This window comes from Ciconia boyciana, chromosome 4, assembly GCF_034638445.1.
Source record: "Ciconia boyciana chromosome 4, ASM3463844v1, whole genome shotgun sequence".
NCBI lineage: Eukaryota > Metazoa > Chordata > Aves > Ciconiiformes > Ciconiidae > Ciconia > Ciconia boyciana.
The window spans coordinates 42,558,355-42,580,769 of record NC_132937.1 but is presented as its reverse complement, the minus strand read 5'-3'; the positions used below and the strand labels follow the sequence as shown (position 1 = coordinate 42,580,769).

The 22,415-nt window shown below is 38.8% G+C and overlaps 1 protein-coding gene across 6 annotated transcripts in view; it reads right to left on the bottom strand.

Moving 5' to 3' along the window:
* Window positions 1-22,415, bottom strand: part of HOMER1 (homer scaffold protein 1) — a 114,329-nt gene that overhangs the window by 22,774 nt on the left and 69,140 nt on the right. For all 6 annotated transcript variants that reach the window (XM_072859055.1, XM_072859054.1, XM_072859053.1 and 3 more), the window contains one exon: window positions 994-1,150. In XM_072859055.1, the coding sequence (XP_072715156.1) occupies window positions 994-1,150 (157 nt within the window). The remainder of the gene's footprint in view (window positions 1-993; window positions 1,151-22,415) is intronic.

Genomic DNA, 22,415 nt, shown 5'->3' with positions numbered 1-22,415 from the left:
AAGTGAGTACAGCGTACAAAACCAAATTAAAAGGTCTGCCATGTTTGCTACTTGACCTTTTCCTTCTTGTCAGCATATTCACGAAACCTGTTTTCACGTAAAAAAGCAATGCTTTTGTTTGTTTTTGTTTTCTTAACTAAGTACATCTCCTTGATATTTTTCTAAGTTTACTGATATTAACAAAAGTAATACAGCTTCATCAGACATCTTCCGTCCATACATGTGCTAATCTCGCCTTCACTTCGCACAAAAATGTATCCTAAGCTACGATGACAAATTCATATGGATAAAGGTGAATAGATTATACAATATATAAAGTTACTTGTGAAAAGAGAAGAGAAATGAAAATATTGTATACTTGTTTTCATAATGCAGCCTTCAACTTTACATGCTTTATTCCTCCCTCAAACACCATCACTCCTTCCTCCACTGTGTACTAATTTCTGTTTTGCTAAATGACCTCCGCCCAATTTGTAGTGGAGGGAACAGGATCCAGCCCCTCCTGTATGAAAGCAGGAGCAGATCCCTAATTGCATATAATGATCTTAAACCTATGTTCAATTTTCTTTAGGTGCAAGGATGAGAGGAAGCTGTTCGTCTTTGTTATATGTGGACACTACAAGAGGGTTTCTTTAACTTAGAGATTTGATGTCAAGTTTCTGTGGGCTTAAATGGAAGAGGGACTAAAGTGTAATGCTATGGAGAAGGTCCTGAAACAGATGTGACAGCATCAAATGAAGAGTGAAAGCTGGCAAACATGTCATAAGGTTAGAGAACTCTTCCTGCAACAATACCCTTTGCAGAAGAAGAACTGCTACAAAGGAAAGATTTTCCCAGTGGAGGAACCCTGTGTGCTTTAAAGTAATGATTAATTTCTGCCTCAAAGATTAACCTAAAGCCCCAACAATAAACTTATTTGTTTTACTTGAAAATGAGCGAGTACAGTCACCACTACTTCCACCTCAAGGATCCTGGCTGTTTGCCTCCACTTACCCGCTTATGAAGACGTTCTGCCTCCTCCTGATACGCAGCAAGTTGTTGTTTCCATTGTTTTACATTGGCAGTGGACTCCAGCAGGGCTGCTGTGAGCTTAGCGTTATTACCCTTGAGCGTGGCCAGTTCTGCCTCCCAATGCTTGCTGATTGTCGAACTGCACAGACAGAATGAGAATGGTCAGAGCTCCCAAATGTCTTCCTTTTTTTTTTTCCTTAAAATGTCTTATAATTTATTTTCAAAATATCCAGGAAAAATAGAATTATGTAAAAATCCTATGACTGAATGTCCAAATGAGAATCCAAATGCTCAAATCATCAAAACTATAAATTCAGAAAATAGAGATATATCATTATTGAAAAACAGCCTCTATCCTCCCAATTCAACAGGGTATTTTTTTTTAATAAAATGTTAAGGATAATGAAATCCACATCAGCTTCCCAAAAGCAACAGCATGTAATTCTAGAATATGTATATGATTAGTCACTATTTTAATATATATGTATTATGTGAAAGTGCTTTTTTAATCTACTACTTTATGAAATATATTGTAGAAAAAGATTTGTCACCAACTTGAGTAAGGAGAGCTAATGTAGTGCTTTGGAACTACAGCTTAGTTGTCTTAATGCAAGCCTTCTATCCCTGAAATATACTTTCGTTATTAAATACCGTATTTAATTTGTACTTGCAAACTCAAAGATCTTGAATTTCAACACCTTAATACTATTAATATGCCCTTCCTCAATAACATCAGCAAGGAGAGTAAAGATCAAGGACCATAGACATATTATTGCTTTATTGCAAAGAGGAAGCTGATGGTGGGGTTTACTGAAGTAGCCTATGGAGGAACAATCCTTGCCTACGGTTTAGTTATTCTCTGAGCAAACACAGGGCTTTAATTTTCACAGGTAATTAGTTTGCCATCATCCACAGACCCTATCTTTGCACTCAGTATGCAAGGGAAAAACATCTCAGATACATCAGGTGAATGTATTACTACGCAAATAGTACATTAACGTTTACTTGTATACTGCTAACAGCATATGAGGTGCACACCTAGATGGAAAATACATACAGAAAATAATTTATTTTGTCTAACTGGCTTACTATTAAAGGCATCATTGAAAACCAAAGATCTGTAACTCTGGCCAAAAAGATTTTGTATATAGGTTTGTGATTAATTATGAGGAATTATTATAATCTAATTATTATAATAAATATACTTTAGTATGTTTAATTTAATTATAAATTATTACTATTTTGCATGTAAGTCTATAAGTTTATTTGAACTTTGTACATATGAACAATGAAACATTCTGCCACCATTTTGTCCACCGAGTTTCCTTCTTCCATTTCATGCATATGCACAGCCCATCCCACCAAAGCATATTTCAAAAACTTTATGATTCCTGTAAATGCTCTTTAGGTGTTCAAAATCAACCAGCCAAGGAACATTCATTACCAATTCAGATCACATCTACTGTTTCACTAAAACATGATGTCTGATTCTTCCATGTTCCAGCATTTCCTTCCAAATACGCTGCTTCGTCCCCTTGAACAGGAATACAAGTTCCTTCACAAGAGGAATATAGATTCTTTCAAATTGCTCTAGCATTTCATGATCTATTCAACTAATTAGAAGTTCACCACTGGAAATTTTAAATCTTAAACAACTAAACTGAAATAATGATAATCCCACTTCATCAGGGAACACTGACTCACATTAAAGAAGATGAGAACAAATTTCTGTAACAATGTCTACTCTTCTGTTTCTCTAATCAGATTTACTTTTCACTTACAGTAGCACAGCAGATCAACAAATTATGTAAAAAACATGCTAAAAAAATCTCGTTCATTATCATATTCATAACTCCTCCTTGAAGTTCTGATCTGGCAAACAAATACGCATTCTGGCCATTTCATGCAAGTCAGTAGTTCTGCTATGACAGGACTAGTAGCAAATTGTGTGTGTATGACACCTATACGTGTTTACAAAATGTGCCTTACTACTCATCTTTCCCCCACAGAAGTAATATACACACAAGATTTTATATTGATGGAACGCAGCAGATGATTAAAATCTTTGTATCCGGGACAGTTGCACGATAAGAACTGTTTGATCACTTAATATCCTAATTTAATATGCAAACAGGGAAGTGAATGGATTTTTTTTCAATGTAGTAATTTGTATACCCACAATGATATAAGGTAAACTTCTAAGCCATGAAGATCCCAGAAGACAGACTCTCAGGCAGTGCTGTGTAATAATGCGAGGGGGATTCGTGGCATGTTTCACCTTCACCTTTGCCCAGTGCCCTTACTATCCTGGCCAAGAAAACTGTCAGGAGCTCTTAAGTTATTGCTTGTATACTGGAATATCAGCATTAAACATAAAGCATGTATTTTCTCTTACTGCTATGGCTACCCTGGTTCAAAAGCTAGAAGGCTTCTTTGGAGCTGGTTATTTTTAAATTGGTTGTTTTCAATAGGAATGCACCAGTATTATTTATCAATTGTACTTTCTGTCCCTAAGAGATCTACATAGTGGGCACGAACATGTCTATTGTAATGCAGATGTTATTCGTTTGTAGCATATACGTTTTTTTTCTACAAATAATTTCTACTGTATCTTCTACAGATTGTACCATGGCTCCATAAAATAGAAATGTATTACTTAAATTAGTCTAGTTTTGTATCTGATAATACACAATGACTTCCCAACTATTTAGACTTATCCTGTTCCCTCTTACAAAACCCCACATTCTCTGACATAAACACAACCACGTGATGGATATTACAGCAGGAAACACAGAACCAAAGATGTGAATTTTTTTGTTTCATAAAATCATAATTTGATTAAAATAGCCCATAACCAATCCTGGCAGTGCTGACTTACTTTTTTCAAATACTTTCTTGACAAACTAAAAAAGAAAAAAAAGAGATAATTAAGATTATGCTTTGTGGATTACTTTGGTTAAAACTGGATTTATTTGGATTCAGATTAATTATTTTAGGACCAGATAAAAGCACACCTACAGCAGCCATTCTTAAGCTAGACTAAGAGTATCTGCATTGATGCCTATACCTGTAGAGCTACATTGGTTCAAATTTATCAATACTTCCAGAGGAAACACTGAGAAACATGCGGTTCAGACACAATGAGAATTCTCCCTCAGAAGAGAAGACGCTGGAGCTAACAGCCAGGAGAGGGAACACGCAGATCCAGAAGCTGAGGGACATGTGTGAAAAATTCAAAGGGCTCCCAACAACTGCTAGCCCCTGGACAGAATTTTGATGGTGGAACAGCTGCCCTACAGTCCCTCAGGATAGGTACAGGAGGGCTGCACATACTCTTTCTCTCTAAAACCTTTTACTTAATTCCTGTTTAAAAGGCTTTTTACTAAAAGGAATTGATTTTGCCCTTGATGCACTAGATTCTGTCATAGGAAATATATACACAGCTCTGTCAGGTTGTCTTAACAGTTGTAAATACCTAAACCAAACCCAAATAATTCCTCATGTATTCTGAGATTATTTGCTCTAGGAAGCACATGAAATACGAACACTTACTCAGTGATCCAAGTGACCCAAACTGCAATGCAACTTCTACCAGAACACCTTTCAGGTTTGCACTGTGGTGCAAAGAGCAAAGCTGTATGTATACATTGGGGGACATAGGCATACACATCTGCAGTCCTGTGGTGCAAGAATTCAACCTGCATACATGTTTTGTTTTGTTCTGAAAGCCATCCATCCCTTTGCTGGCAGTGTCACAATTTTAACAGTTATTTCTTCTGACCTGTCAGAATTAACATCACTGACTGCCTGGCACACTCAAAGTTTCAAGACGGTCCTTCAAAAAAAGAAACATCCTTAACGCTCCTGCTTGTTGCTTGTTTCTCAGAGTGAAAAGCTCCACCAAACTTTTAAAAATATCCTAACAGAAAATAAAGCCTGGTCATTTGCCTTGTGAAACTTCTGAACATCTGAAAATAAGAGAACAAGGTGTTTTGCATATATTAGTGCCAAATACAAGAGGGAGAATGGGCCTCTAATGGATAATAGCAAAATATGAGGTTTATTGGCTCCACTGATCATGCTATACAAAAAAATGCTTTCATGACAGAGGCTTAGGTCTGATTGCACAGAAAATTATCTTATAATGACAACTGTTCACGGGATCATAAGCACTTGCTAGCGAGCAAAAGGTCAAAACTCTCCCGCATCTCCGATCCTTGGTGCCAGCCACGGTATCTGGTACGTGTGTAACTTCAGACACGTCCGCAGTCACAACACTGCATGGTGCTCCACCGTGAAGGCAAAGGATTCGAAGTCAGATATTTAACATCTATGTCATCCAGTAATTCCATCACTACCACAAAACACTCCTAGAACAACTGCTGGCTGGTATCATACAGCCTAACTGTGACACCCCTGAAAATTAAAGTAGGAGTCAATGATCTTACATACTTTTAGGCATTCTGACCAATTAACATCAGGCCAATCTCCTTTCTCATTGGGGATTAGTTACAACCCCAGTAAGTCCCTGAGGAATAGCTTTGCTATCTGTCCATCTGTGACCTGAATAGACTGCCAGAGGCTATAAATGCATGATTATCTTTCCCTGCAAAGTAGGTCACTTAAGGAAAATTAATCCGAAAAGCTCCAGCCACCATGTTTAGCCAGTTGGAGAAGGCTTGTGAAGGCGGGGGCCGGGAGCACACATTAATGAGTTGTATTCAGAATGAAGTTATTTTGAGAGATGCCTTCATGAAACAAAGAAACAAAAGCAGGGCTCCATCGCGCGTAACGGTTTCCTGGGAAGACAAATGCCACCACTCCGAACGTCCCCCCTCTTCCTTCTTCTTCCCCAGCTTTATATGCTGAGCATGACGCCATATGGTATGGAATATCCCTTTGCTCAGCTGGGGTCAGCTGTCCCAACTGTGCCCCCTCCCAACTCCTTGTGCACCCTCAGCCTCCTCGCTGGTGGGGTGGGGTGAGGAGCAGAAAAGGCCTTGACTCTGTGTAAGCACTGCTCAGCAATAGCGAAAACATCCCTGTATTATCAACACTGTTTCCAGCACAAATCCAAAACACAGCCCCATACTAGCTACTCTGAAGAAAATGGATTCTATCCCAGCCAAAACCAGCACAGCTGTTCAAATCAAGAGATGTTTTCTGCTTTTTGAACCAGTATTGCTTATTCATTGTTTGCTGAGTTGTATGCAGTACCAACACTATAAAAAATGGTTTAAGCTTTATTTCAGATTTATAGAAATAAAAAGTGTGCAGAATTCTTCTTTATTAATATTTTATGGGTTTTAATATTGGATTAATTGCACAAAATGAATTAATTTAAAAATGTGATTTCTTACTATAGAGTAGTCATGGTGTCAAAGAACTACAGTTACTCAAGACCACATACATTCTTTACTTCAGGTGTCACTGTGATCTGCACTGCAGGTGGATGGTGAGCAGTGCTGCCTTGGGATAGCAGAAATGAGGAGGAATTAAGCTGAGTAGAGAACGGAGTGCTTTCACTACAAAATCTGGCATCTGGTATAGTAACTCAATCCATAAGACCTGACAAATATGAACCGAGCAGAGTCCCTGTAGCTGCTGCCCGAATTATAAATAGTGGCACGCACTGGAAGCAGCCCAAGAGTCTGGTGGAGTGAGCACTACCAATCAGCGGGAGGGGTATGTCAACCAGCTGGTAACAACGCATTAGCTGTGCTGGCAGCAAGGGGTGATCCTTTCTGACAGCCTTGCTGGTGAGCCTTACGGAGCAGCTCTTCACGCTTAAGGAAGCAAAGGGGGATTGTGAATGATTTGGTTCTGTTACAGTGGTATCCGAGAGCTCTAGTGACCTCAAGTAGTGCAGCTTCTTCTCTTTGGAAGTGTAAGGCAAGCGTTTGGGTTTATGTAAAACTCCCTGGTGCATTTGGGAAGGAATTCTGCACAAGGTCCTTATGAAGTCCTCCACACAAAATAAGCTCCAGATAATGCTGAGGTCCCAGGCTGGAAGGGTGAGATCTCTGCAACGGGCTATGCTTCCTATTGCCTACATTGGAATGATGTGACTGTCCTATTAGATGGAGATGTTGACTCTGCTGGCACAGAGGATGAGTGCAGCATCCCTCAAGGTATTTCTAAAAGCTCACAAGAATCCTCCTCTCATTCATGCTGAGAATGAGGGTTAAGCTCCTCACTTCATGCCCCGATTTAGAAGTCATTTTGAACAGGCATTTTGGGAATTTCACCCCTTTTCAGAGATTCAAAAGGCATCTTCTGTGGCCACCTATTAAATGTGTAAAATTACTTCATGATAGAAAGGATTTAAACACGATGGCTTTAGAGTTTGCCCTGTTGCTAGTCCAAGGTATCATATGCCCTTGGTAAAGACATGGAAATTTCTCCCTCTCTCTTGAACATTCAAAGCAAAATTGGAAACAGAAAGGGTTTTTGTAATTTATTTAATTATACCTAATTAGGAGTCCTAGAATGAGTGGGGAAGAAAGAGCAGTGGAGCGGATTCGGTCCTATCTCACCACTCCAGGAAGAAGCAAGAAAGGACAGTTTTGAGCTGTTCTGCCATTTTAGTCTTCATACAAAGCTGTCTGCTTGTACAGGCACAGTAGATTGAGCCGCTCAAAAGACTCTGAATTTATGTGCCTGAGGGACACAGTAATCTACAGTATAGTTAAATAATTAAAGACCAGCAAAAGAGGGAAAGCTACGGTAAGAATGACAGCTTTTGTAAGAAGAAAACTTAAGAAACAAAACAAAATTGCCTCTTTACAGCTACTGCTTATTGTCTTATCTGTAGTGTGATTAACTGGACACATACAAAAGGAAGTGTTATTTGATAAACTGGAATTTATTAAAAAAGGGTAAATCCTCTCAAAGTTATAATCAAGAGATAATTACCAGGAAATTGCTTTGAGTTAAATATTTTGAGTGAAGCCAATGAAAAACTAATTAATATTCAAAGAGATCCTTATCCTTAATTAGAGTATTCAAAAGAATTTTTAGCAAAGGAGGATAGCTCCCCTGGGGAGAGAAGTAGGAACATAAACGGAGCATGAAAGATCTGTTTTTCCCTTTGGGATAAGGAATATCTACATGATCTCCATGGAGTTACATCAGCACAAAACCAGGGAAACATAGTTGTGAATCAGCTCTTTAGATTGGTTAAATGACAAATTTGATCATAGCAAAAAAGATGAAGAAGGCCCTTGAAGCACATCGTACTTTAAGTGAGGTGACTAATAACAGCCACACACACCTACTGGAAACTGAGAAAGGCAGCTGAATGGCTGAAATCAGCAGGTGAGAGCATGGCTTTTCTGAGAGTCTATCGTTCTCTACAAATGCTGGTTTATCCCACTCCAGGATGTATTGGTTTTGTTTTGCACACCCCTTTGCTCAACTCAGAGCTACAATATGCTTGAACTCCCAATTTCTATGTCAGTGTGAAGACAGAAATGCAGAAGCTTTTTCTGCAAATTTGGGCAGAGGAGTGCTTATGGAGCTATTACAGATTTCTCTTTCAAGGTGTTTCATATATGATCTTTCACTTTCATTTAACCTTCCAGTTTGACCATACTCTTGGATTCTGAATCGTCCAAAGTACCCGTGCAGCCCACGGACAGAAGAAGAGTTGCCTTTCCCATTCTGTTACAGGCAGTCCTGTTCTTAGGTTTCTCTTGTGCTAAGCTTTACCAGTGCACTGGTGAAGGGTCAAGATCTTTGCAGACTTGACAGATGAAGATGACCAAAGAGGTTGAGTACAGACTCTTTCCACTATATAGCAGACCACTATGCAATGCAAATTGGTGGCTATACCCTATTTAGATTCACCACCTAAATCCATATTCTGCATTTTGTAATACAGCCTTCATTCATCACAGGGCCCATAGAAACCACCACAACACAGACAGCCTTTCAATATGGAAGCTTATCACTGAGGAATAGACTGGATATTAAATTCTTTTTAAGGAAGGAAAATTTCACAGAAATAGTCTCTTTGCTAACCCAGCACTGTATTCCTGCAGAAGACAACAAAGCCAGAGAAAAAAATGCCCAAGTATGGTGGTGGTCACTGCTTATTGAAACACTAGGAGTCAACAGCAACAGAAGAGCTCCTGAAAGGCACACCATGGGATGCAGAAGATTGAATGCTTCACAAAAGCAGTCAAGTAATGCTTTTGTGCACTAAAATTAATGCTTCAGCTATGATCCTTATCAATCAGGGACTTAGATCCCAGCCTTGACCCAAGTTACAGCGGGGGACAAAGAGAAGAGTCACTCTTCTCCACAAGAAACAATGAAGTTTCCAAGCTTCTTGTATTGTCTGCTAGTGTAGGCTGGATGTGTTTACAGAGATGACATCTGAACTCTGTTTCTCATTAAACTTACACTGTTAAGAACAGTTTTATGCATGTCTTTTGTATCACAACGCGAAAGACTTGTATTTAATCTGAATCATCAGAGTAGCACTAAGAAAATCCCTGATTTCTCTGAAGAGGCTCAACTTTTATTTTAATTTTACTCTTTTAAAAAGATCTCATTTTTGCCTTAGTCACTTAATTTTATATAGTAAAGAGACACTAGGTTATCTCTTCATGAAGGCCATAGAGCATAAGCCAAAATCAGTAACTCTGTCTTACAACTTTTAGCCCTTTGCAAAAGCAAGCATAATTAATTTCTAGCATTTTTTGCACTAAACATTAAAACCTTGTAGACCTAACATTTATCACATACTCTGAAAAATTAGAAAAGATTTGCCCTTGCTCCCTTACTGAAATTGCTTATCAGTATCACTGCAAGGATTTTATTCTCATGCCTGCAAGACCTTGCAGACCTAAAATTTTATCACGTACTTCGAATAAGTAAAAAAAGATTTGCCCTTGTTCCTTTACTGAAATTGCTAATTGGTATAACTGGAAGTAGTTTATTCTCGTGCCTATAATGTATCTCATATTTGTCACAACTGATACCCAGCAAGTTTTTTTAGTGCATGAAACACTAGGCATGATTCCTTGCTGTTGCTATGGTGCCAAACACTTCAAATATTCCAACAAAACTAAATTTTCAAAAGCAACCTAAGTTATTTAGGAACTTACATCCCAATTTGTAAAATAACTAGGTATTTGGCTGTGAAGAAGGTCAAATTGACTTGGGCTCCTATGGCACTTAATCACTTTATGAAAGCAATTAGATGATGTGGTTATCAGCAAGTCAGATACCAGGACATGGTGACCCTGACACTAAAATTATCTGAATTATGACCACTTTCATTCTGGAACTCATTTGCACACACAAGAATTTAAAGCAGTTTAACTGTAAATTCACACTTTGAATTAATATGGATTAATTTTGCTGAGGCCCCTGCCTAGGCAAAACCCCGTGTTTCTTTCAAAAATCCTACCTGTAACAACAATTTGTGTGTGCACTGAACCAATCCGCACTCTGTCAGAAATGTAACAGAAGAGAAGAGAGTATTCGACTGCCCTACGCTTCTCTCACCCGGGCTCTCATTTATTGAGTGCTACTTTAAGAGTTTCACTGAACTGTGCTCTCAATTACGCCTCGGTGAGTTTGAGAAACTTCCCCAGCTTCACCCCAAAAACGCTGTGGTAGTAGGGACAAGGAACAACTCTCTTCCCAGTGACTACACCTCCACCACTAAGTAGAACAGGGCCAAAAAGCCCCAAACTTCTGAAGGCCATATGGACTGGGGAGTTCGCACGCTCCGCAAACTGCCCTGGTCTGTGTCAGCTGTCCAGACAAATCCCAAGCACAGTTTGCACATGGTCAGGTTGAGCGCCCTTCCATCTCTGCAGTCTTCCAAGGCTTTATGTGATCTGCAACCCTCCCATGCCCATCTGAAACACTTCTGGGCATGCAATGCACATCTGTGCTTTTGTGCAAGGAGAATACCGCTCCGGTGGGTGGCAATGCAGCCCTCAAATCATTGCAAGTATGTGGAACTGGAAAACGACTCCATACAAAACAGTAACTGTGTCTTACAGCCGCAAGGGCACTGCATGGGCACAGAAGACATCCAGCATCATTGCTGTAACACGTGGAAATGGTCCAGCCCACAGCCCTTAGTGCCAAGGTCCATTTTATTTAGCCGTGTAGATGTAGCCCATGAGGCTGTGGCCGCTACAGGTCGATTCCATGGAGCTCAGCAGAGATTCGCAGCTTTGCAGCAACAGAGTGAAGACAGTAAGAGCTACGCTCTGAGCAACTGCAGCCACACGTAGAGCAGTGAGGTGGCTGAAGGGACCTCTCCCAACCCTGTAAACCTGACATACACCACATGCAGGGGGTGGAGGTCCTCAGCACAAGCCTCTGCCTGCATTTCTAGGTACTGTCACAGCTTTAACTGGAGTGTTATGTCTCCGCTGAAGACAGCGGCTGTTCCGAGTGGCTGAATGTGAAAGATTTGCAAGTGCCTATTTTAGATCTTCGTTGAACCTTCTGTTAGTGATACCACAGGATAGCTCAGCCTCTAAGACCCCTTAATGCTGGTTCCTGTCTTACTTTCATAGCAAACACTGAACTCAGCAGAACAATCACTACAGCTGCAGGGCCCCACAACTCCACTACCAGCAACGGAAAGACAGTCTATAGAATGACGTACAGAAATACTTACATGTGATTAGGCAGTTGCATAAAGATTCTGAATTATGACTATTTGGCCTCCACCCAGCTACTGCATTAGGTTATCTTACAATATCAAACAATAACTACTGGTGCAATTAATTTTTGCATTACAATTGCCAGTTTGCTTATCCCAGTAAATACAACGACATGCATTAATCGCACGGTTAGCGCAGGAGATGAACTGTCAGTTTACATGCTGACAACAAAATAATTTTATTCCATTAAGAGAACAGAAGCTATGTGAGAGCATGGCAAATTTAATTAAGTTTCATTTATCTCCTGTGATAACCATACAATTACTTAACAGTCAATAGCCTATATATAATGCCCAAACTAAACCACCTATGGAGCTGTCAGAAGTACTTTGAAGAGCAAGCAGTAAGTTGCATGAACTATACGATCACAGTAAAACATTTATTGACTGTATAGGTTTGAACAAAACAACTTGCAAGTGAGTTGCAACACCTGTAAGTGGGTACTGCAACTCATGTTTTCTTCCATCCCAGGTTTTTAAGAGAATGGAATTATTAAATTTGCCTTGTTTAAACCAAATCTGAATCCAAGAAAAGACTAGATTTCTTGCACTATATTGATCCTAGAGTCAAATTTACTAAAAAGAGATTAAACAGATGAAAAAAAGATTAAATTTAATACATGGGAAGGCTCTGCTACTGGCACTTTTTCTATTAACTACAGGTTAACGCTCAGAGGAAACAGTCCCTATATAAGTTTCTCTCTCTCCCCTATTGTAAAAAACCACCGTTTTTAAGAAAAAACCTAACATGGCACCTTCTTTAATTCACTGGTAGTGGCTAATTCTTATTTACTCAGCCTAGACTAAGTGATCTCAGGTTTCCTTTGGCTTCTCTTCAGAATAATGCATAGGTCAGATGATTAGGCTCAAAAACTCAGCTGGAAGTTAAAAATATAATAATTTATAGACCCATTCTTCCCAATTCAACACTTAATTGGTGCAACAGTTTCAAAGAAGAATATAAAGCTTGGCTCCCCACTTCCCTCTCTGCCCCATCTTACTTAACACATCACAAACCCAACAGAGGTGCCAAGAATATGAAGTTGCACATGAGTTTTGCTAGTTGTGAATTCACAGACAGCAGAACAGATGCTGAGCTCCCATCCTTTCACGAGGCTGTGCCTACGTGCCACGGCACTGTTTCAGCACGTTTGTTTTCTAATATTGTGAGCTCTATTTCACTTTCCCTGATAAGGCACCTAGACTGGGAAAAGGGTAGGGCAAACAGCATGATGTGAAGATGTTTAAAAGCCAGCTTTCCTGAGCCTCCTGCTCTGCTGGACGTAAGCGCAGCACAAATGATCCCTAAGGTGCTAAAGCAGAATTAAACAAGAATACTACGATCTCTGGAGAGTGCAGAAAGAAGGTGCTACACAATCAGTGTTGTCATGTAATTACATTAGTTTTAAATTTCAGAGTATTTCCTAAGTAAAGTGAACTGGTAAGTCGCAGTCATACACAGTGATCAGTCAGATCACACTTCGGGCATGTAAGACACTATTTTAGCTATCCTCTTAAAATTCAGGCCAACTTAATCTGAATGCATTGCCTACATGAAAAAGCGTTTCGCTTTAGACAATGAACCCATATCTTATTTCTATACCTATTTTCACTATAGTGAGGGAAAAAACCCCTACTTCTTCCGTTGGCAAACTACAGAGTTGGATAACTTACTACAATTCAGTCGATTCAGGTTTAGGGCTTTGGTTTGGCTTGGGTTGGGTTGGGTTTTTTGTCTGAGCCATGTTGTTTAAATAAAATTACTTCTTAATTTCTTATGTGGTTGCAGTCTCCCAGAAGAATGGTTTCCACTATTCTAACTTTAATTTTGAAACCAAACCCTTTGCATTTCATGACAAGAAGACAGCACAACATTACACCACAGCACCACAGAGTAAAATCTGCAAAAGCAACAACCCTACAATCAAAGTTCATCACAACAAATGGACCACATGTAATGTTTTATTATCGTGTACTTGAGAAAACAGAGTCCTAGTCATCCCGGCCATTTTATTTCAGCACCTTCACCTAGCTCCAGCTTCCTTCATTTGCCAAATGGCTTAAGAGCTGATTAAAATAACCACTCTTATATTCTAGTTCATTGCTGATTTGTGCCAACCCAATTCATTACAGACAAAACTTGATGGCTGTTTGGTGTCACTGTGAAATACTTGGATGATGATTATGAATTGCCAGTTGTCCACATCTCACCAAGTGCTATTCAGCAACTTAAATTCATCTCAGCAGAGCCCCGTTATATGATCAAAACACTGATCAACACAAACCACTTTGCCTGTACCACAAAATGTCACTGGCATCTACAGCGATATTAAAGGTACTCAAAAGATGTGACTCTTTTAAGTACAGAAAGCTTCTATAAAGCACAAAGCTGATAGAAAACTGCAGAAAATGTTGATCTCCATTTAGCTGTATTCTCCATTTTATTCTTCAAGCTAACTCTTACCTCAAGGAGAGAATATATTAAGTACTTCATATTTTTGACAGACAAAATATTCCACTTCTGTGTTTATGTGTGCCTTCCCCTAACCTGTGCCTGCAGGAAGTAGGCTGATGCTATCGAAGTTCCACTGCAAGGGGTCTGCCTACTACAATGCAACAGAAAATAATCAGTGTGACACAACTATGTTCAATAACACAACTTGTTCAGGTGGAGCCTGAATACTGTTTGCGCATTCAGAAACATTCTGAAATGTCTTACAGTAAAGCAACTTTGGACTTTTAACTTGATCAACAAGCTTTTACTCTAGTCTTCCAGGGGCTATCCGGACAGGAACCATGACTTGGAGAGTAGGGAGAGTGAACAGAACAGCCCACCAGGGAGCCACGGCAGGGTGACAGCAATGCCAGGGAACACGACACTGTGCTGCCTCCGTAGAAAACAGGAAGCACAACTCTGGGTCATAACGCTGGCAGGAGGTACAATTTAAGGCTGGACCTGGTAAAGAGGGCTTAGTGGATGAAACCCATCTTCCCCGGGTTTAGAAGTTTGAAAGCCAAGAGAGGTTAAGTGTCCTGAGATGGCACTTCATCTGACCGGTGCCATCTAGGAGGAGATGCATCAGGCACTATGGAAGCCCCTCAGGCATCATTTTTCAACCTCAGTGTCACATGGATGTGGAAGAATTTGCTGGTTCTCCCCCAGAGGACCCAGGCCACAGCATTCTCCAAAGGAATTACTACCTTAACTACATTTACTTGTAAAGCCTACCTCTAAAAAAGGAAGAAATGTTTGGCAACCTCAATTGGTCTGACAAAAACAACACACTCCAAAGGGTATCATATCAGTAAAACAGCTTGGATCTTTTGGATTAGACTTGAAACCAAGCTTTTTACTTCACGTGAAAATTAAGAGCTCCTGGTTTTTGGTCCTACATCTCTTGCAGGGATGCAAAATGACCCCTCACATAATACGCAGCTACACAGCTTATGAATTTCAGTCAGCTCTATTCCAGATAAAGTCTAGAAAAAAATAACCTTGATGAAAACTATTTTTTGTATGAGGGATTCATTTAAATATTAAACAATTATTTAAAAAATGTACTAAGTTAGTACCCATGCTACATATTTTTAATATAGAGAGTTTTCTAAACTGCTTTTCTCTGCTTTGTCAAACTTTAGTTTTTAAATATGCATTCTTTCAAGAAGTGGGCAGAGGTAAACCCATTTGGCTGAATCCTATCAATAAATATCTAAAACCAGCAAGCAGCTTCATCAAGTTCACCATGATTTCTTTGCACCACACAGACAGCTGTATGCTGGCTCTGAACTGGAGAGGTCAACAGACACAGCACAGTTAGCTCCTACGGCACACGTGCCTGGCAGTGAAAAATATTCCAGGCGACAGAAGCATTCACACAACTCTCTCCAGTCCTCCTTTCTGTGTGACTGCTGGAGGAGCCTGTGCCAGCTGCTCAAGGTACAGTTGCTAATTACAGTTGCTAATTCTGAAGCTTTAACTACGGCATCAGAGAGGTAGCAAAGGAATACGAATTGCAGCCACCTCCTAAATTCATGCTCCATCTCTGCTTCCTTTTAACCCAAGCAGAATTTGGCACAGCAGCATATCTATCTCGTATCGTCAACAGGAAAAGAATCCATAACTTAAATATTTGTTGCCAGCTGTCATTGGCTCTGATTTTCATGGTCAATCCCCTAGGAGAAAGTTATCTAATTGATTAAAAATTAGCTAATTTTTAAGTCAGTATGGGCTTCCGTCCAAGCACTTTATAAACTCTAAGCACTTTAATACCGTCTAAGCACTTTATAAACGGCAAAACCCATGGATCCAAGGATCTATGTAGCACATTTTAGGTGAATCCACAATTAATAATTCACCATGACTTAAAGTGGAAACACTCCATGACTTAAGATGCTTGGCATCTTGTAACTCAGGTCAGATGTAATGTAAATTCCCCTACCCCTTATCTAATAGTATCCTTATAAATGACAGTAGGAACAAAATGAATGACAGGCTCTTAAGCTTAAACATCTGCAGAAGATGGTGCTGTCGAGACTGATTTCTGTTTCCAGAGTGTACCTCTTCTCCAAGGAGCAGGGGCAGTTAAGAAGGAAGTAATACAGAAAAGACTAAAAGGAATATAAAAATCCATAAAGTAAATTGATAATTTCATCTCCAATGTGACTTGCTAAAGGATGAAGGTACATTTATTCATATTCTGCTTGGAAGTCTGAGAAAAATGAGTTCTACACTGTTTCAAAAATAGTAATCATTTAGTCATTAACGTTGTCATCGTAGTTGGATGTTTATCATCAGGCCTTCCAGACAGCAGTGAAACCATAACCACACAGCATATATAACATTTCAGAAGTGGATATCTATCTATATATATGTGCAGCTTCTCATATGAGAAGTCTACTTATCTCATGATCCACCACTACACCTGAGAAAACACAGAAGGCAGACTTGTTGGTATCAGTAGCTGCAAGACTAAACTGGTATCAATCAGATGCATTCAATGGAGCTTCACCTTCACTAAAATGTACTAAGTTACAGGCTTCCCCCCCAAAATACTTCCCTCAAGTATTCCACTGGGTTTGGCCCTGCTGCCTAAAAAACTTAACGTATATCCTTTCTAGAATAGAATAAAGCAGAAAGATGAGGTACAGCAACACAGAGATCTTTCAGCAGAGCAGACGAGCAGGCAAAACAGACACTATACCTGGTGCAGGGTAGAGGGGCCAAGAGACTTGGAAACACAGCCTGAATTTGAAAAGAGACACTAACTGAAAGGTCCGGGCTTTTTTTTTATTTGCTGGAGGCAGGATTTTTTGTTTGCTTGTTTTAGGTGACTTAATTTTCGCTCCTGTCTTCTCAGTAAAGCAGGAAACTAATTCCTAGTACAGAATCATAGAATGGTTTGGGTTGGAAGGAACCTTTTAAGACCATCTAGTCCAACTTCCCAGCCATGGGCAGGGACATCTTTCACTACAAGAGGCTGCTCAAAGCCCCATCCAACCTGACCTTGAACACTTCCACAACTTCTCTGAGCAACGTGTTCTGGTGTCTCATCACCCTCATCATAAAAAATTTGGGTGAAGATATGCAAGTACTCGAGCAACTGAACAACTGGAGATGTTTCTTCATTAAAAACACACACTTCACAAATATTCAAGAACGTACGGCTTTGAGGGGCAGGTTTACGTGGGCTTTAAAAGAGTAAGGCTTTATTTTGAGAATATATTGTTCCTATGAGTTACAACATATTTTAAGGTACCAAACTGAAAAAAAGCCAAGTTTTTTCTTGCTTTCTGAGGTTTTTTAAAGCTGTTTTTTAGCTTGTGGACTTTGAACTCAAAGCTGTTCAGCAACACTTCAATTTCCTTTACTTCTAAGGAATATGACACAGGCATTCTACCATGACTACAATGACTGTAAGTTACACAAGTTCATCCATGTTCTATATATTGATTCTACAAAATCATCCCAAGTTGACAGTAAGTGAACCTTGAGATGAGTAAAATACACAAGAATCGAAATAAGATAGTGATGCAGATTGTTCTGCAGCATACTTAAAAGTGATCTAAGGCCACAAATCTTCAATTCTCTTTAACTTCTTTTCTCTAAAACTGTGTATCCTTTTCAGTAATTTCTATGTGGATAGGAATCTGTACCCTGAAGCCCAAGTCTAGACTACTCTCCAGTTTCATAGAACCAGCTTGTAACTACAGAGTCCATTTAGAGACAGAAAACAGTAAATGAACAAGTCCGGAAAAGTTTCTTTAGCATTTGTCTACCCATATAGATGGTTGCATTAGTGCCGTATTTTGTGTTGGTAAAGATAAGTGGACTAAGTCTTGCACTTGAAATGAAGCAGCTACACACCAGCTACAAGGAGCCTTTATCTTCTAACATATACTTTTGAGTGGCTGTTGGGGCATAATTTGAGGAGGTCTCTTTGGAGAGACACAGTATATGTGTGTGCAGATGGGTGCAAACTCTGTGATACTCTTACCTGCAGAACAGACTGCCATAGGAAAGTCTTGTTACAAATAGTCAAAATTCCAGGCTCTGAAGAAAGCCCCCCACCTCCTCATAAAGAATTAATCCAGGCTGAAGGCATGGGCCTGAATGGTTCACATTATTTTGGTCGTAAAATACTTTAACACGTCAACTTTTCTAACCAACGAGGAGGAGACAGTGAAGTTTGAGTGATCAGACTTTGTGAAAAATATGTTTGACCTGCAAAACATTCCTGCTGCCTTTGTTTTTCACAAAAGGCTTCTCTTTTCAAAGGTCATGACTGTTAGAAAAATCATCTGAGACGCAGGGGATCAATAGCTATGTGGGGTTTTTTCCCTGGTAACTTCAGGTGTTACTGGCTTTCTGTTTCTTTAGTGGGTGGCTGAAAAATGGTAAGTATACACTGAGGCTTCCAATCCAAACAAGGTACGACATTTGTAGTTTCAAAGTATTAAGTCTTTCCACAGATTATTTTTTAAAATAAAAAGCAATTCTAAAAAGTGGCTACTTCCTCTCAAAAGTTTTCATTCTGTTTTTTTTCTGGAGAATGGGGCATTGAGACTTGCAGCATTTCTTTGGTGGCTGTTCTCTTTGATACTAATGACGCTTCTCAGTTTTGAAAAAAATGTTTTAAAAGATACAGGTTATAGTTGGAAATGCTGACCTAACTTCAGCAAAATCTACCCAGAGAGATCTCTGGTGTATTAAAGACAACACCTTGGACTCCTTCATAGTGTCCAGGGAGAGTTCAGTTTGCAGCTTATCCCTACTTACTGGTTGAAAGGTTTCCTATGATGACACAAAACAGTATCAAAAACACTGATGGAAATAGGAGTAAAGAAAACATGAGGTATCAACTGTCTACATAAGATCTTCTATAACTATCATTTTAATTCTTCTTCATGAAAAGGTGCTTGCATGTTTGAGCTTACAACTCACAAAACAGCAGATTGTAAATAATATATGTAGAAATCATACCATAAAACAAACCTCACAGACACTGCTCACAAATTTAAACAAGCATACACACTGGTATCAAAATGCACAATAGAAGTTCATTATTCAAGTAAATTACTAGGAAAACCTAGAATAAAGAGAATAGCTCCTCCACCAATGCCTAAAAATGACAAAAAAGTCACCATGTGCTAAGAGTAGACTCCTAAAATGTATAACACATTTCAGAAAACACCTAACAAAATTAACAATTGTGACTTAATGGACACAACAACAACAAAAAACACCCAAAACCACTCACTCTACAGAATCTGATTTAGTGTTAAGTATCATATATCCCCATTCACAGAGCCAATGTTTACAGTTGCTGAAGTATTACCAAACAATCTTTTAATGTCATCCATACTTTGGACAGGTTGAGCACAATGTATGTATTTTAGAAAATGAAAGTTCATTCCTTAAGCAAGATAGTTCTTTATTTTTACTGGGCTTTTTTTCCTTATGTATGTGATTAAAGGGGGAAAAATTACATAGTACAAATAGTAATTTTGTGTTTGTTTTTTAATTTTTGTTTTAAATATAAATTGCATAAGGATTATATTCCTCTTCTAAGAATGTACTTGACAGATATGTTTCAAGAGTGCTCACTTGTCTCTGAGGACGGTATTTATATAATCTAATTTCAAACACCCAGCTCACATCATCTGAATCACCCCTTGGAGCTCTCACTAAATAAACGGCAGGAAGTAGGTAATTCACATGCTCCAAACTAGAACGTGCTTAGGTGCACAAGGGACATGGTGAATTACTCTCTTAAGTGTTAGGCTGTTTTTAGTTTTGTCTCTCATCCATTCCCCCAGCCATTAAAATTAGCTCTACTAGTTGCGGAGTTCCTTCATTTTGAAGAGCTAAGCAACACATACACCATGACCATTCTTCCAATAGCAGATACAAGTCCTCTCCACCTCTCCTTCCATTACTAGAGAAATCTTGTGAAAATGTTACAGGATGAGCTGTATTATGCTGTGTTTGACATGTTACTGGTTTAAAACCACGTAATGGTTTACTATGTATTCCAAAGATACCTTAAAGAATTTTCAGAAATTGTCACAACCAGGAAAGTCAGAGACATGAAAAAAAAATTACATGAACACAAGGTAAGATCTTCCTTCCAAATTAATAATTTCCTAGCAAGAACTTTTATTTTGAAGGATAGCCTACTTGAGCTAGATCCCAGCAGCTTAGGCAGAAGTGCAGGAGTGAGGGAAGCAGCAGGAATTGGTTCAGGGAGGGAGGGGAGAGCAATCCCTCCCTGTGTTCTTCTTCCAGAGACCACCAAGCTCTTGCCGGTGGAGCACAAGAGGCCGAAGAACAGTACAGCTATGACCTTCACAACATCAAACAAATGTTGGTTGAGGTGAAGTCAAGACCTACGTCTAAGTTGCTATATTAACCAGTTCTTTGCTTATACTGACAGCAGGAACATATCACCTTTGAGTTTCTTCTCTGAGTGTGCCTCAAGAAATAATAATCTTTTCTCAACAGAGTAATTGAATTTACCAGAGTTCCTCCAGTGTGCCCTAAAATGTCACAGTTCATTATAGTACTGTGCAACGTGAAGACAGTTACTGCCTTTTATGTCAGAGAAACCTTTTTTAAAAAGCCTGGCTTTATCAGTCTCCATTCTAGAAGGTTTTCAAAACCCAACTGGATAAAGTTTAGAGCAGCCTGGTCTGATCTCATAGCTGACCTTCTTTGAGCAGGAGCTTGGATTAGAGAGCTCCTGAGCTTCCTCACAACAAGAAATTATCCTATGATCAGGTTAAATAACATTCAAAAACAAGAATTTCAGAAAAAAAGTAATACACAACCCCAGAACTACTTGGTAAGGAAGCTATGCATAACCCTATAAAGAACATCCAAATACTAGGATTTTAGTATACATTCAAATTACAAAACACCCCAAAATTATTAACACAAAACTCTTCCTTAAAGCCAGCTTAAAAGTTCAGCATGATCCACAGAGTACCTTTACTGTAACATAACTAAAATATTTAAGCTTGAGAAGTGAATAGTTTTAATACACAAAGTGAAAAATCTACTAAACAGATTTCTGCATACAACTTTTAATGAAAACTCAGTGAAAGAACATGAGCTAGCAGCAAGATTTTTGTTCTTTTTCTTTGTTGTACAGCATTGGATTTACATGCAGCATTATTAAATGGTAAGCTATCTAGACAATAATATATCTAAGATATAAACATCATTTCAAATAAGTCCATTTTCACTAAGGCAATGAGTCAAAATTCCCTATTAAAAACTTGTTTGAATACAAAAATAGGAATTTTAACGAACAAGCAACAAACACACACATATATATTGTCTGATCAAAACATTATGTAATAGAAATTCCAAGTTTATGTATTACAAGAAAAAAATGAGGTAACAGGCTCAAGTCATGGTTGACAGAAAATTGAAGACTTTCAAGATTTGTCCCAGAAGAGTCCTCTTACATTTTGTTTCTGAAAGTGTGTTTTATCAGCTTCATAAGGTGCCAAAAATGGAACAAAGCTTGTTATAAACAAATGTATTCTCTTCAAGGGTGAAAGAGCAAGTTCACCAAACAGTTACCAAAAAGCCCCAAGCAGCAGTTGCAGAGTTTGCCAGATACACTATTCAGTTTTAATATTTGAATTGTATTCTAAGGATGGATAAGTTTAGTATAGTATTTCTTTGGGCTCATTCAGACAACCAGGAATTGCATACCATGCACCATCAGGATTAAAACTTTTATTTAAAAGCCAGTCACATCAGAAGTAGTTAAAATTTTTTTAGCAACTTTTTTCTCTCCAAACCCCATTTTATGACCAACAGTTGTCAACTGGGGGTGGGGGGGGTGGGGGGGTGGGAATCACAACTAAGAAATGTGGAAAATACTTTTTAAACAAGGAAGATGTCTGAGGAAACTAAGATTTCTTAAGAACAAAAATACGTACTTTTTATAGTCTTAATTATTTTAAATATTAGATTTTATTAACTAGCTTCTGTTAGAAAAAACCCTTCCTGGACTAGCTATTGTTCAGAAAAGGACTGATCAGTGCCTCAGCCAAGATTTTTAAAGATTCTAATGCCAGGCTTAGGCTACATTTTACTTTGATTTGTTCTGGCAACATTTACTCATGAAAGCAGTGCTCAGGCTATAGTATATTACAGGATGTGGGTGTTCCCAAGTAATATTACTTCATAATTCAA